Source organism: Rattus rattus, chromosome 2 (genome assembly GCF_011064425.1).
Source record: "Rattus rattus isolate New Zealand chromosome 2, Rrattus_CSIRO_v1, whole genome shotgun sequence".
Classification (NCBI taxonomy): Eukaryota; Metazoa; Chordata; class Mammalia; order Rodentia; family Muridae; genus Rattus; species Rattus rattus.
In genome coordinates this window covers 170,887,864-170,903,283 of record NC_046155.1, presented here as the reverse complement: position 1 = coordinate 170,903,283, position 15,420 = coordinate 170,887,864, and the positions used below count along the sequence as shown (strand labels likewise).

Sequence of the window (15,420 nt, the reverse complement as noted above, 5' to 3'; positions counted from 1 at the left end):
TTATATCATCCTTCTGGCCTTTGTCTAATTGACCGTCGTGAAATCTTTTAATTTCTGGCTGTTACCCATTATGCCCATGGCTCTGTTTCTTATCGCTTTGCCTCTGGCTCATTCGTTTAGCTACATTACCCATCACGCCTTGGGGGCTTCTTTGAAAATATTTGCCTCATGACCTTAGACACCTCTTGCATGCCTATCGTTTTTGTTTTAGTTGATGTGGTTTTGCTTATTACTCATTAATTTCTGGGGCATCTTTGGACTTTTTTTGGGAGGGAGGGGAATCTATTCCGTATTGACTTACTGATCACGGATGCCTTCAGTCTCCAGTCCTCATTCATTTCCCTCACATGCTTCCCCACTCCCTTCACATCTCACAGAAAACACAAGACTTTATCAAAGTATAAACTCATATTATGTAGGAAATGCTTACAAAATAATATTCCCAACCCAGATTGCCAGATTCTCCATCACACACACACACACACACCATCCCCTAAAGAGGGATGTGTAGTTCTCATCTCACTGGTTAGGGGTTATAAGAATTCAGTAGTCTTCCGATAAGAGCAGATTCTCCCAAACTTGGGGTGGCAAGGCACACTTGCATTAGGCTCTCCCCTCCAGCACTGGACCTGGAATTCATGCTCTGGAGACAGGAACTGGGTGCTGGGTGATGAGGAGAGGGTGTGAACCCTGAGATTCCTGCCTGCAGGAGTGGGTGGAAATGGGGAGGTCCTACCTGACACTGGGGAATCCTCTCCCTTTTCACCTTTGGGGAGCAGGGTGGGAGCCTCTGCTGCCTGGAGGGCTCAGGTCTGAGCAGCAGGGAGCCCTGGATCCTGTTCTTGCATAACTGTGGGGACTCTAAGGCCTGAGGATAAGTGCAAGGTCCGGATTCTTTGAGACTTTAAGGGTAGTTGAGATAGAAGTATTTGGTGAGTGCCGTGGTCAAAGGGTCGCAGCCTTAGGAGTCCTTGTGGGGGACAGGTGGTACAGAAGAATATTCCGAGCTCCCTGCCTTGGGAGGTAAAATCCCCAGGTTTCCAGTTATGCAGGTTTGCCTGCCTCAGAAATCATAGGTTGGATGTCATGGTGGAGCCACTAAGAAGTCACAGGTGGATTGCATGGGTGATAGCTGTCCCTGGCCTGCCTGGAAGTCAGAGTGTCCTAGATCACTGGTGGAAAGCTGAGGGGTCAAGGGTGAAAGGTGAGAGGTCAGAGCCCTTGTGCCTCCCTCACACATACATGGCCCGTGACACAAAAAAGTCTTTGCTCTGGTAGGAGTCAGAGGGGCTGGGGTAGGATAGGGCATCATAAATAGGGTTGATTTTATCCAGGAAATCTTCCTCCTCCTCATCTTCATCCTCATCTTCGAGACCCAGGGAAACCCCCTCCACAACATTGGGTCCTGGAGGCACAAGAAGAGAAGGTCCCAGGCCTGTAGCGCCTAACAGCAGGGGCCCTGACCGCTCTTCCAGGGTGGGCAGCTCGTGATATCGAGGCATCTCCTAGAAGTGGGGAGTAAGCAAGATGTCAAGGTCACCTCAGTCTCAGGATGGTGTCCCAGATCTGACCCCTGCCGATCAGATCCAACTATACCACTGTCCTTCCTGGACCAAACTTCTTTGTACAGTCACTTCTAACCCAAGCCCAGCACTGACTCCTTACCCTGTGTCAATCTTCCTCTTTGACCTCTGAAACCCAAACCTTACCCAAGAACTTTGACCTCTGTTATTTTCTTCTTCTTCTTTTCTTCTTCTTCTTCTTCTTCTTCTTCTTCTTCTTCTTCTTCTTCTTCTTCTTCTTCTTCTTCTTCTTCTTCTTCTTCTTCTTCTTCTTCTTCTTCTTCTTCTTCTTCTTCTTCTTCTTCTTCTTCTTCTTCTTCTTCTTCTTCTTCTTCTCCTTCTCCCTCTCCTTCTTCTTCTTCCTCCTCCTCCTCCTCCTCTAGTAGTAGTACTAGTACATATTTTTTATGTAACTCTGGCTGTTTTGGTGAGCCAGATCTGCTTGCCTCAGTCTCCTGAGTATTAGAATCACAGGTCTAGGCTGCCATAAATTTCAAAATGTTGGGGATTGAACTCAGGGCTTTGTGCATGCTGGGCAAAAAACTGGAACCAACCAATTTATAACCCCAACCTGACCCCAATCTTTGTGTGTTTGGAGACGAGGTCTCATGTAACTCAAGGTATTCTCTGTAGTCAAAGATGACCTTGAATTCCTGACCCTCCTGCCTCAATCTTCCTCAGGTCTCAGAAGGGGCACAGGTTGGTTTCAAAATGGCAACCCTACCTCAGGCTCCCAAATTCTGCAGTTACAGGTGTAGAGCCCCACACCAGGCATGGCTTTGATCTTGTTTTTCTAGATTTTTGGAAATACGTGTGTGTGTGTGTGTGTGTGTGTTTACTAGTATTTGTGCAGAAACCAGAGGAGGGTATCTGATCCCTTAAAGCTGGAGTCTCAGGCACTGGGGGATGCCTTGTATGTGACTCAGACACAACTCTGGTCCTCATGACACAGCAAGCTCTAAACTGTGGAGTCAACCATCCTGCTGCTTTTCTTGGTTATTTTGAAGAAAAAAAAAAAAATCCCACCCTTGAGCTCATGCGGCCTTGTAGCCCAGGTTGGTTGAATATGCTGTGAGTCAAATTTATGTGATTCGCTTCTCTCAGCTTCCCAAGTGCTGGGGTCAGAGGCGAGCTACATGCACAGCTCTGACCTCAATGTTTACTTTATTTAACCTTGGGTGTGGGGCTGGAGAGGAGGCTCAGCGGTTAAGAGTACTGGCTCTTCCAGAGGTCCCGAGTTCAATTCCCAGCAACCACATGGTGGCTCACAACCATCTGTAATGGGATCTGATGCCCTCTTCTGGTGTGTCTGGAGACAGCTACTATATATATATATATATATATATATATATATATATATATATATATATATATAAAAAAAAAAAAAAAAAAAAAAACAACAAAACCTTGAGAGCCAATCAGTCTCTCGAGCTGCCTTCGCCTCCTTATCTGACTCTTGACCACCAGATGGTCTATGATGTCCCCTGGGACCCCAGGGGAATGGCTCCATGGTGCTACCGCTGCTGCAGGCGCAGCCCTGGGCAACTCATGTGCTCTACTCCATGCGATACAACCTTGATCCTCAACCCTTAAGCCACCCCCTAAGCCCACCCTGGTTTACCCAGAAGTTCCCACCTGATCAGCACAAGAGACACCAGCATCAAAGTATGGCGTCTTCACTGGGCTGTGTTCCGAGGGTCCCAAAGTGAAGAGTTGTGAGGGCTGTGGAAGGACACAAGGGTCAGCCAGGATCCCTCCTGGCTGCTGCTTCCAGCCAGCACCATCCCAGGCCAACAGCCCCCTCCCAGCTTGACCCTGGGGAGGAGGGCAGGATATGAAGGCAGGGCATCCTGGGTTCTAGGGGAACACCTTACCATTTCTGGTTCCTCCAGCTTGGCCTTTGGGGTGGGTGGCTTATAGGAGGGAGGTCCTTCCAGTCTGTAAGGGTCGGGGTAGGAAGCAGATCAGTGGGAAGTTAGCCCCCTTTCCCAGCTTCTCCTCTTATAGGAGGTGCCTCTGGTTCTCCAGAGGACAAAGGACTGGTCACTTTGGCCCTTGCTGTCAGACTGGCCACTTGAGGGGAAGTAGGTAGAAAGTGCTGTGTTTTACTTGGGTTTTTAGCACCATCCCTACCCCTGCCCCAGTGCTATGAGGGAGTCAGACTGAGCAAGTTCCAGTCCCAGAACCCTCCGGAAAGAATCAGAAAATTCTCTCCCAAGCAAGTGAGCCAGGTGTGTGGCCCACACCTGTATTCCTACTACTAAGGAAGGTCTCTGAGTTCAATGCCAGCTCCAGCTACAAGATGATCTCCAGGCCATCCAGGGCTACAAAGTGGGATCCTGCTTCAAAAGCAATCAAGTCAAGGCAGATGGAGCCTGGGCAATGCCACCCAAGGTGACACTCTGCCTTCTCTCTATGTGAGCACTTATGTAGTTCACACACACAATTAAGCTGTTATCGATGCACACAAATAAAAAACGAAATGGGGCTGGCAAGATAGTTAATGAGTGACCTGAGACCCAAATGGTGGAAATAAAGAACCTTTGACTTCCAACAAGATAGTAACTATCACATACACATAGACACACAGACACACAGACACACAGACACAGACACAGACACACACACACACACACACAGACACACACAAACACACAGACACACACACATAGACACACAGACACACACACACACAGACACAGACACACAGACACACACACACACACACTCACACACAGACACAGACACACACACTCACAGACACACACACAGACACACAGACACACAGACACACACACACACACACACACAAAACACACAGACACAGACACACACACACACAGACACACAGACACACACACCCCCAATGTGGGAGGACCATGAGCTCAAGGTCAGCTTGGGTGAAATGTTTAAAAAGGAACTGGAGAGATAGCTCAGTGGTGAAGAGCACTGACTGACCTTCCAAAGGACCCAGGTTCAGTTCCCACCACTCACACCAGGGGTTTATAACAGCTTGTCTTCTGCTCTCAGAGGGTGCACATACAAAGACAGTCATATACAGAGATATGTGTAGAACACACACGCACGCACGCACGCACGCACGCACGCACGCACACACACACACCAATAAGAAATATATATATAGGGGTTGGGGATTTGGCTCAGTGGTAGAGCGCTGGCCTAGCAAGCACAAGGCCCTGGGTTTGGTCCCCAGCTCCGAAAAAAAGAAAAGAAAAGAAAAAAAAAAGAAATATATATATTTCTTCTTCTTGAGACAGGGTGGAGACAGGGTTTCTCTGGGTAGTCCTGGCTGTTCTGGAACTAACTCTGTAGACCAGAGCCTCTGCCTCCTGAGTGCTGGGATTAAAAGTGTATGCTACCACTGCCAGGCAAGAAAATAAATCTTTAAAAAAGAAAAACAACAACAAAAACAAACAGAGAAACCAGGCAAGAAAGTTGGGTAACAGATAAAAGCCTTGAAAACTTGAGGACATGTTTTATCCCCAGAACACACACACACACACACACACACACACACACACACACACACACACACACACACACACACGAAGGTATTCCATGACTTCACAAGTCCTCTGATCTCCACATTTATGCCAAGGCCTGTGTGCACACAAGCACAAACACATAATAATTCTAATTTTACAAACAACAAGCCAGGCAGGAGGCGGTGCACACCTTTAATCCCAGTGCTTGGGAGGCAGAGAGAGGAAGGTGGATCTCTAAGTTCAAGGTCTAGACAGTCTAGATGGGAACCCATCACAAGGGTAAGTGAAGGGCAGGAGGGACAGCTCCTTCAGCCCACTTGGTGCTCTTTCAAAGGACCCTGGTTCAATTCGCAGCACCCAGTGGGCAGCTCACGACCTCCTTGGAAACCAGACATGCATGTAGCAAACAGACATACATGCAAACAAACACACCACAAAATAAAAATACATCTGTTTTTTATTTTCCCCAGACAGGGTTTCTCTGTGTAGCTTTGGCTGTCCTGGAACTCACTCTGCAGACCAGGAACTCACAGGGATGATTTTTTTTTTCCACACAAGAACTTTAGGGATGCAATTCAGGTTCTCACAAACCGACTAATCTCCCTGGCTACTGTACATAAGGTACAATTTGTTATTTATTTTTTCATTGCTTTTTTTTTTTTTTTTTTTTTTGGTCTCCTATTACAGGGGAAGCATGACCTTGAGCTTCTGATCCTCCTAATTCTACCTCCCACATTTAGCAGCCCTTGAGATCCAAAGTTCTAGGGAACAAACGCTAGGGAGCAACAAGATGGTGGGAGCCTGGGCTCTGATGGTGTCTCAGAGACAGACTCTAACACCCACATTTCATTTAATACCTGTTATTTACAGCGGGGTCTTTGTTTTATACTGCCTTAACGAACTTCTTCAGTTCCCACTCAGTGCTCCCCAACTCTGCCATCCCTCCTCCCTACCCCTCCTCCCGACCTGTCCATCACTCACTCTTCTTCCTCGTCCGCCGCCTGAAGCCTCTGCTCCTTCCGCTGTTGTCGGCAGATGAGGATGCCTGTTCCAGCCACTGCGGTGGCGATGATGGCAGCGATGATGCCTCCAATGATGCCTCCTGTGGCCCCTGCTCCTGCTGTGCTAGGTGACTCTGTTAGGACAAAGACAGCATGGGGTCATGATGAGAACCTCACAGCTGCTGCTTCAGCCCTGGTCTTCAGATACCGCACATGCCAGGCATCTTGAAACGACTGTTTCATTTGTTGAGACAGGATCTCACGTTGTAGGCAAGGCTGGCTGAACTCTACGTAAACCACAATAAATCCATGCCCTGCCTCCCGAGTGTAGGCATCACAGCAGTGTGCCACCGTATTGGCAATCTTGTGTGTTTGCTTTTAGTTACATTGGGAACTAAGCCCAGGGCCTCAAACATGCTAAGCAAGTTCTCTGTGTATGCCTGAGGACATCCCCTGCCTGTCTGCCTAGTCATGGCCAAGGGCTTTGCTTTATCCAATCTCCCTGTGCACCTGACTTCAGGAACATGGATCTGCATGGAAGTGTACTCAAAGCAGGAACTTTCTACCCTCATGGAGTTGAAGTCTCCTGTAGCTGGTGTTGGCCAATAGCAAACAAGCAGATTTGATGCTATCTAATGTCAAGATGGAACTCAGTACACAGAGTAGGGAGGGGGATAAGGAAGTCAGAGAGTGCTGGACCCACAAGCCAGCCAGCCAGGACTAATCTGTCAAGGAGCATTTGAGTCCTCTGGGCACTGCAGACAGGGAAACAGGGTGCTTTTAAAGGAGAGCCAGTTGTGACAGTTTGGAGGCACCTACAATTCCTGCACTCAAGAGGCTGACACAGGAGGACTGCAGAGTATGAAATCAGACTGGGCTACATAGGGAGTTCCAGAACAGGTATAGATAGCTACATTGCCAAGACTGTCTCAAAGACCAAAACAAACAAAAACGACCTCCCCACGCAAGGCTGAAGCAGCAGGATGAGGTTCAAATTCAACCTCGGCTGTAGCATTTGAGGACTGTTGGAAAACAAAACAAAGGGGTTGGGGATTTAGCTCAGTGGTAGAGCGCTTGCCTAGGAAGCGCAAGGCCCTGGGTTCGGTCCCCAGCTCTGGAAAAAAAAAAAAAAAAAAGGAAAACAAAACAAAAACCTAAAAGAATGAAACAGAAAGCAGTGGTTCTGGACTGAACTGAAGAGAGAGAAAGATGGGGGCTGGGGGAGCACCCCTTAATATTATCAGAACAAGATGTTTTCCAACCCACCAGGAGATGGGGCTAAGAGCTCCAGGCTACTGAATCCCAAATAGCAGAGTTCCTGCAGCAAGGACCTGCTTCCTCACCAGATCCATTGCCCTGGGTCAGGCACACAGCAGCCATGTAAGAGGGGATCTGTGTGTAAATCAAGCAAATTGCCTGCCCTGCCCTCCATGGCTGAGAACATGTCGGGTTCTCCAAGAACACTCAGAAAAAACAAGGATTCAGAAACCTTACAGGTGCAGTCCATGAAGTTAACGTGCTCCCCACACATGGCGGGGGAAGCTGCCCAAGGGGTACAGGCAGCATCCGCTCTCCGTCTGGGTATCCTCCAGAAGGTTCCTGTGTCTGTGTGTGTGTGGCTAACTAGTGTGCCCTACACAATGCCAACCCAAACACTCAGCGTTTCCTGCCATTGTTGCTAGCTGGCTACATTTCTACAGGACAAGGCTCTGTGATCTGGGCCACTTTTGTGTCCCCAGCATGGCTGGCATAGGCTTGGTAATCTGAGATCTATGACTACTGGTTGAGGAAGTGCTTGTGACCAGGCCCCCTGAATGCTCCGCCCACAAAGAAAGTGGCATCTGATTTGAGCTAGTGCCCCAGGAGGCCACCTCCTTCTCTCGGGAGCAAATGCTCTAGGGCCCTGAGAGTGCTAGGTAGAGGAGGAACATGTGTGTGTGTTATATGTGTGGTGCGTCTGTGTGTGTGTGTGTGTGAGTATGTGTGTGTCAATGTATACATGTGACTCTATGGTGTATATATATGGTGTGAGTATACATGTGTTGTGTGTATGTGTGTCTATGTTGTACGTCTGGTGCATGTTTATGTGTGAGTATATGTGTCAGTATGTACATGTATGTGTATGGTGTATGTCTGTGTGAGTATATTTATGTTGTGTGTCTGTGTGTGCATGTCTGTGTGTGTTGTATATGTGGTGTTATCTCTGTGTATGTGTTGTCAGTATATGGGTCTACATGTATGTGGAGTCTGCATATGTTGTGCATGTGGTGTATCTATGTTGTGTTTGAGTACATATGTATGTCTGTGTGGTGTGGGTGCACAGAGACAGATCAGAATTGCTGGTAACTTCCACAGAACCAAACCCTGTCAGGTGGCTGGAAGACAGGCGTCCACAGACAGGCTGTTTTGAGGACATCGAAGTGGGGCCATCTGGGTATTGCCAACCCCTGTCACCTGCCTCTATAGCCTTGAGGTCCTCAAATAGAGAGAAGCCACCCTCCATTCCCAGGACCCTCTACAACATAGAAAGGAGACCTGTGTGCCCCTCCCACCCCCTCTCCCCAGGCCATTAGGACTCAGGACCAAGGTAGCTAGTTTTTCTCTTCCTAAGGAAGCTCAGCTCTGAAGCCCCTTTCCCCACACTCATGTTTCAGAGCCTCAAAGCCAAAGACCCCATTCTAAATCCCCACAGCTTTAAGGAGGGTTGAGTACAAGTGGCCTAAAATCTCCCAATCTGGGCCCCAGCTGGTTTTTCTTCCTTCTACTCAGGGGTCCCTGTTCCATTCAGTCATTCCCCAGGACACAAAGAGAGGGGTCTGATGTATTACAAAACACCCCTGAGTTTTTCCGACAAGGCATTTATTAGCTCCTGAGTGTTTCGGGGCCAGGGTTAGGCTGGGGCCGAAAGCAAGCTCTGAGGAGTCCTGAGTGTGCACCATGGCGCTCCTGGGGTCCCCTTCTCCACGAGGCCCTAGAGATAGGAGTCTGGTGTGTGGTTCCACTTGTCCTCTATCCTGAAAGCAGGGGCGGTGCCCTTCCAACTCCAGTGTGCCCCAGAAGAACCAGTCCAACCGGTCCCTAGCCATTGTTGCTGGCTGGCATTGGTGTGGTTGGCAGTGGGGGGTGGGACTTGGTGTTTCTATGTGTCCAGTGTCTATGTTGTGGGGTCACACGTAAACTGCCCGCCGAGAGATGAGGGAGCCATCCAGATGGGACTCCATGTCGTCCTTAGGTGACTCGTGTGGAGGTAGCATGAGGCCTTCCTCTGCCTTCATTTCTTCCTCTTCCTCATCTTCTTCCTCCCTGCCATCTGGCCTCATGGGCTCAGGGGACGCTGACCTCCAGAAGACAGGACCCCCGTTCCCAAACACCTGAGTCTTTGGATCGTAGGATCCTCTGTCGACATCACTTCCTCCTCCTCCAGGGCTCTTCCGCCTCCTCCTCCCCCTCAGCAGGATCAAGGCCAGGAACCCCCCAGCCAGGAGTAGCACCAGCAATGTTCCCCCCACGGCCCCCCACACCAGCGGACCCACATCTCGGGAGGCCTGGGGGGTGTCTGAGGAGAAAGGAAGGAGAGAGAAAAAGAGGAGAGGGAGTCAAGAGAACACATCTGGGTGTGAGGGTATGGGGGAGACCCAGGACATGGTTAGTGACCAGACCAGAACTTAGAAGGTGACTAGCTGGGAGAAGGGAGGACGAAGGAGAGGAGGAAGAGGAAAGGGATATCCGTGACCCTTCAGGATGGGCACTGTACAAGGAGAGGTTGTCAGCTGATGCTGCCTAGATAGCTATCTATACCCATAATGTCCCCAATGTGAAGACTGTAGTATGGATTGGTGGAACAAGATGGCCATCCTAGCATTGGGGAGAATGAGGAAAAAGGATCGTGTTATCAAGGTTAGCCTGCGCCATGCAGTTAAACTCCAGACTCTCAAAAACTCTACAAAGGGAAAAAAGTGTTGGTGGGCTGTGGATGGTTGGTAGTAGATCCCCTGCCTAGAATCTCCCAGTGAGGGGCTGGGGGCGTGGCTCAGTGGTAGAGCCCCTGCCTAGAATCCCCCAGTGAGGGACTGGGGGCGTGGCTCAGTGGTGGAGCCCCTGCCTAGAATCCCCCAGTGAGGGACTGGGGGCGTGGCTCAGTGGTAGAGCCCCTGCCTAGAATCCCCCAGTGAGGGGCTTGGCATGTGTCCAATGGTAGAGCATTTGTTTGCTTAGTGGCCCTGTATTCCATTTCCAGCATAACTAAACACTATGAATTAAGACCATTTTTGTGACCTATAGTCACACCTATTGAGGAAGCTCAGGTAAGATCCCATGTTTGAGGCCAGGTAGTCTCTACCTCTCTCTCAAAACAACGAAAGACAATGATGGATGTGGTGATGGGTGAGGTGCTAGCCCCCTATATGCAGAGGTGCAGGATAGGAGGCCACTGTAAGTGGAGCCCCTCTGTTCTTTTCCACTAGGGTCTAGAATGTGATTATGGGAGGAGGTAGTGGGAGGCACCGGTCCCATCAGTATATCTCCTTGGTTTGGGAGGTCTTGAATTATCTTCCCTATCTCATGCTGCTGTTCCCACTGTTCCCTGCTTCCAGGAAGTCTCACGCTCACCTCCCACAGCTCCTTTCCCACCTGCTCCACCGTGGAAGGGGACTATGATGGAAATCAACAGTATAGGGATTTGAAGCCTTGCCCACCAATTGTGCCATTTTGTGCAACACAAGAGTCCAGTGAGCCTGCTGGTGGTCAGGAGTAGAAGTTGCTCAGCCCCATGCAACCTGTTAGTATTCTACTGCAGCTGCTCACGAGTGGACCTAAGGTCTGTGTTGGCCAAACGTGAATTTTCTGCCAACATTTTCAGTTTTCTTTCACAGCACTGGAGATGCAATGCAGACTCTTGACTACATTGAGGCACTGTACCACTGAGCCACACCCCCAGCCCCTCTCTGGGGGATTCTAGGCAGGGGCTCTACCTCTAAGCACTCTCCCAGCCACAGTGTTATATTTTTGGATATTTTATTTATTTTTGTTGTTTTTGAGAGGATTCCATTCATCTCAAGTTGACCTCAATTACCAAATCTCTTTTTCTGTATTTCTGAGATTGTGGGGCTGGGCTACCACACCCAGGCTCTGAGTAGTGTTTCACGTAGAGTATTGTACTGGGCTCAGATATTGCTCATTTTAAATCCCAACATTTAGGAGGAGGTAGGGGCAGGCAGATCTCTGACTTCAAGGCCAGCCTGGTCTATAGAACGAGTTGCCTACCAACTGGAGCTACACAGTGAGACCCTGTGTGTATCAAAGCAACACATAAAAACCAAGATCTGGGGCTGGAGAGATGGCTCAGCGGTTAAGAATACTGACTGCTCTTCCAGAGGTCCTGAGTTCAAATCCCAGCAACCACATGGTGGCTCACAACCGTCTGTAATGGATCCGATGCCTCTTCTGGTGTGTCTGAAGACAGCTACAGTGTACTCATGTACATTAAATAAATAAATAAATAAATAAATAAATAAATCTAAACTCCCCCCAAAACTAAAACCCCATAGGCAAGATAATTAAGACATACAAATAAAGCCATCGCAAGTTTCATGCAAACAGCATTCTGTACATGGATCTGCATCTAGTGTGGGGGAGGTTGGGGGTGGTCCCTGAAAGGACACTTTGACAGTATGTCTGTCTCCAAGTACTGCACAGAGGCAGGAATGAGGTCCCCCTGAGTGCTGGTCAGTGAGCTCCTGTTGTCTGCTTCACTGGAAATGTGGGTGCACCCATGAAGCGAGGGGAGGGGCTCTGGAGTTCGGGAAGTCTATTCCTGGGTCAGTGAGTTGAGTCAAAGTCTGTAATGTGGCTGCAAAGAGGTCTGCCATGTGACACAACACATCCACTCTTGTATTTCATCGTTGAGAATCTAAAGCCATGCTCACCCAAGACTGAACGTGTGGGATCTAAGCACGTGGTTCTGGGAGGGCGCGTTGAGTCAGTACCTTGGAGAGCGGCAGGACCCACAACTGAATTTCCTGAGTTTCCCTGGTGTGACTCGGACACTCCGACTTCTGTCAGTTGGATTTATATCCTTCCTTTCTCTTTTTTAAAAAAATATGCTGTTTGGGAACCTGCTATATAGACCAGGTTGCTCTCCAACTCAAAGAAATCCCCCTGCCTCTGTCTTGCAGGTGCTATGATTACAGAGCAGTACCACCATACCCAGTTTGTTTGGTTTTTCTGAGACAGGTCCTCAGGCTGCACAGAACGGCTCTGGACTCACCAAGAAGCTGGTGCTGGCCTTGAACATCTATCTGATCCTTCTGCCTCCGCTCACCCTCCCAATGCTGTTAGTCTTAGGTGTGTTCCACATGCCTGGCCCAGGGGTGCTCAGTGTGCCCTTTTCGGCTGGTGTGAAATTTTGGGCTTGTCTTTGTGATCATGTTCTCAAGTATGCTAGTGTCATGTGGCAGTTTCCCCTGAAATTAAAACCTTCATCTTTGAAGAAACCTTAAGGCAGAGGGTGTCAAAAGGGAGGCAGAACACTCCATCCCCAGGGAATAGCTTTATACTTAGAAAATAAAGGCTTTAAAGGGGCTAGAGAGGTGGCTCAGCAGTTAAGAGCACTGACTGCTCTTCCAGAGGTCCTGAGTTCAGATCCTAGCAACCCACATGGTGGCTCACAACCATCTGATGTCCTCTTTTCTCTTCTGAAGGCAGCTACAGTGTACTTATATTTAAATAAAAATAAAAATCATAAAAAATTAAAAATAAAGGCCTTAAAGGTTACAGGAAGTCCCAGAAACGCAAGGCCTCTCGGCTCCCTCTCTAAGAGGTGAGGAAAGCTGGAATTCATACCAGCTGAGCTCTTGGATGAGACGGAGAGAGAGAAGACGAGCTGCTGGGAAGAACAATCCCTAAGCTCCAGCCCGCAGGCTGTGCAGGGTGCTCCAGGCCCAGCTTTGTGAACTGTCACTCATGCCGGGGCGGGCTTTGGTGATGCAGCTGTCCTTGTATCATTTCTTTCTTTTTTTTTTTTTTTTTTAAAGATTTATTTATTATATGTGCTGCCGAAGCGAGCACAGATTTATTTATTATATATAAGTACACTGTAGCTGTCGAGATACACCAGAAGAGGGCATCAGATCTCTTTTACAGATGGTTGTGAGCCACCATGTGGTTGCTGGGAATTGAACTCATGACCTCTGGAAGAGCAGTTGGGTGCTTTTAACCGCTGAGCCATCTCTCCATCCCCCTTGTATCATTTCTAACCTCAGGACCACGCACAGGCCTACCATAGTTGGACTATAGTGCTATCTCACATTGATCTGTCCTTGATTCTCTATTGGGGACAAGTAGCCGTTTGTTCATGTCTCCCCAGGAATAAATAGTGTCCCACGACAGGTGGGTCTGTGGCCACCTTTCTGGGAGTCTGATGTTTTTCTTTCTTTCTTTCTTTTTTTTTTTTTTTTTTGGTTTTTTTTTTTTGGAGTTGGGGACCGAACCCAGGGCCTTGCGCTTAGGCAAGCGCTCTACCACTGAGCTAATTCCCCAACCCTCTTTCTTTCTTATACTGTAGATTTTCTTTGGGTTGGCCATCCCAAGGTATCAGCTCTCTCTCTCTCCCTCTCCGTGTAGTGTGTGTGTGTGTGTGTGTGTGCCTGTGTGTGTGTCTGTCTGTCTGTCTGTGCCCGTAAATGAAGTACTTTTGTAGTCGGAGTCATCAGGCAGTTGTTAACTGACCAATGTGTGTGCTGTGAACAAAATAAGGAAGGCAGGGAGTCTGCAAGAGCAAGGCACACGCCTAACCACTGAGCCATCTCTCCAGCCCATCGAGGTTCCTCTTTGTGCATAGCATACAGGAGCATCTGACTGGAGAGTGGACTATTCACCAAGTAGGGCTGGGCACACAGTACACACTGTCACCTCAGCCCTTTGGAGGTAGAGGCTGGAGGATTCAGAGCCGGGGATAGCCTGGGCTACATACCCAGACCCTGTCTGAAAAGATGAGAGAAAGGAACACATGTGTTCCCTGTGTTTCCTGCCTCTCTGCCTCGTGATGCCCTGTGCTGGCTCTGTATGCATCAGCGAGGAGGCTGTGACTAGGTTTGGCCCATAGGGTCTGCACCCTCTGGGATCCTGGGCTGAGGGTAACCTCTCTTTATAGAGGAGACCTCAATACGTACTGCTTACTTAGCAGCCCCCCAAGAATCTCCTGAATGTCTTTCTGGAGGTGGAGGTATCTTCTGGAATGTTCTTCAGGTGTTGAGGAAGCATGTTTCTGTATGTGAACTGTAGCCCTGTTTGACATTGCTTTGCTCTGAGTACATGTCTCAAGGGTTCAGAGCTGACCAGCAATGTGAGTTTGTGTTCCTACAGGCAGGTCAGCGGGCCTTTGAGTGTCTGAACAAAAGTTGTGTCTCAGCAAGGGTGTGTTCTCAAGAAAGGTGTGTCTAGCACATCACAGGGCCAGGCTCTGTCTTACACCGTCCCTCTACGCCACTTGTGTTTCTCAGGGGCTCAGGGCCTACCTGGTAGGGTCACTTACTTCAGATTCATGTATTTCCATAGGCAAACCGTGTGGTATCTACACCAGCACTGCTAAGTCTTCTTCTTTGTTTAGGAACTGAGGATTGAACTTAAGGTTTCCAACATGCTAGGCAGATGCTCTACCACTGAGCCACGCCCCCAGCCCCTCCCTCACTGGGGGATTCTAGGCAGGGGCTCTACCACTGAGCCACGCCCCCAGCCCCTCCCTCACTGGGGGATTCTAGGCAGGGCTCTCCCACTGCCATTTCTCTAGGACACTTCTTACATTTTATTTTTATGAGATTTTAGTTTTGTTCTGTAGCCCAGCCTAGATCAGAACTAATTCTGTAGTCCCTGTACACGCTGAACTTACTCTTCTGCCATACTTTCTACTAAGTCTGGCTAAGAGTCTTTCTAAGAATCATTCTTCCCTGTGGCATGTCATAGGCCCTAGCCACCGTCACTCTTTCTTGGAAGTGTGTCTTGGTGACAATTGTTCCAACTATACAGAGTTACATCTGGGTGACTGGATAGCCAGGTTTCAAGAGAATGCCTAGCCCTAGGTCTCCAGCTGCAGGTCTTGTCGATGGTTCTCATGACTGAGCAAGCTGTTTCTTGCTCTGTGTGGGTCTGTTCACAAGAATCAAGGGCACTAAGACAGTCCAGTCTCCTCCAAGGGACAAAGCACCACAGCTGCCATTAGACCTTGCCTCCTCCACAGACATAAGCCAACTTCTTGATTCTCTTCTCTCAATGAACTTGGAGGCATTTCTTTAAAACAGGGGCCTCATTATGTAGCACAGTCTAGCCTCACATTAATCCTCCTGCTTCAGTTTCTTT

The 15,420-nt window shown here is 48.9% G+C and overlaps 1 protein-coding gene across 2 annotated transcripts in view; it reads right to left on the bottom strand.

Annotated features, from left to right (window-relative positions):
• Positions 1 to 389: 389 nt before the first annotated feature.
• The window catches only part of Nectin2 (nectin cell adhesion molecule 2), a 34,712-nt gene continuing 19,681 nt past the window's right edge, over positions 390 to 15,420 (bottom strand). Inside the window, exons 6-9 of one of the 2 annotated variants that reach the window (XM_032894259.1) lie at positions 6,050 to 6,203; positions 3,437 to 3,500; positions 3,198 to 3,284; positions 390 to 1,505 (exon numbers count right to left, since the gene is read on the bottom strand). In XM_032894259.1, coding sequence (XP_032750150.1) covers positions 1,233 to 1,505; positions 3,198 to 3,284; positions 3,437 to 3,500; positions 6,050 to 6,203 — 578 coding nt within the window. In that variant the 3' untranslated portion in view covers positions 390 to 1,232. Of the gene's footprint in view, positions 1,506 to 3,197; positions 3,285 to 3,436; positions 3,501 to 6,049; positions 6,204 to 8,911; positions 9,626 to 15,420 lie in introns of those variants that run through there. The other variant, XM_032894260.1, reaches the window with a different exon arrangement.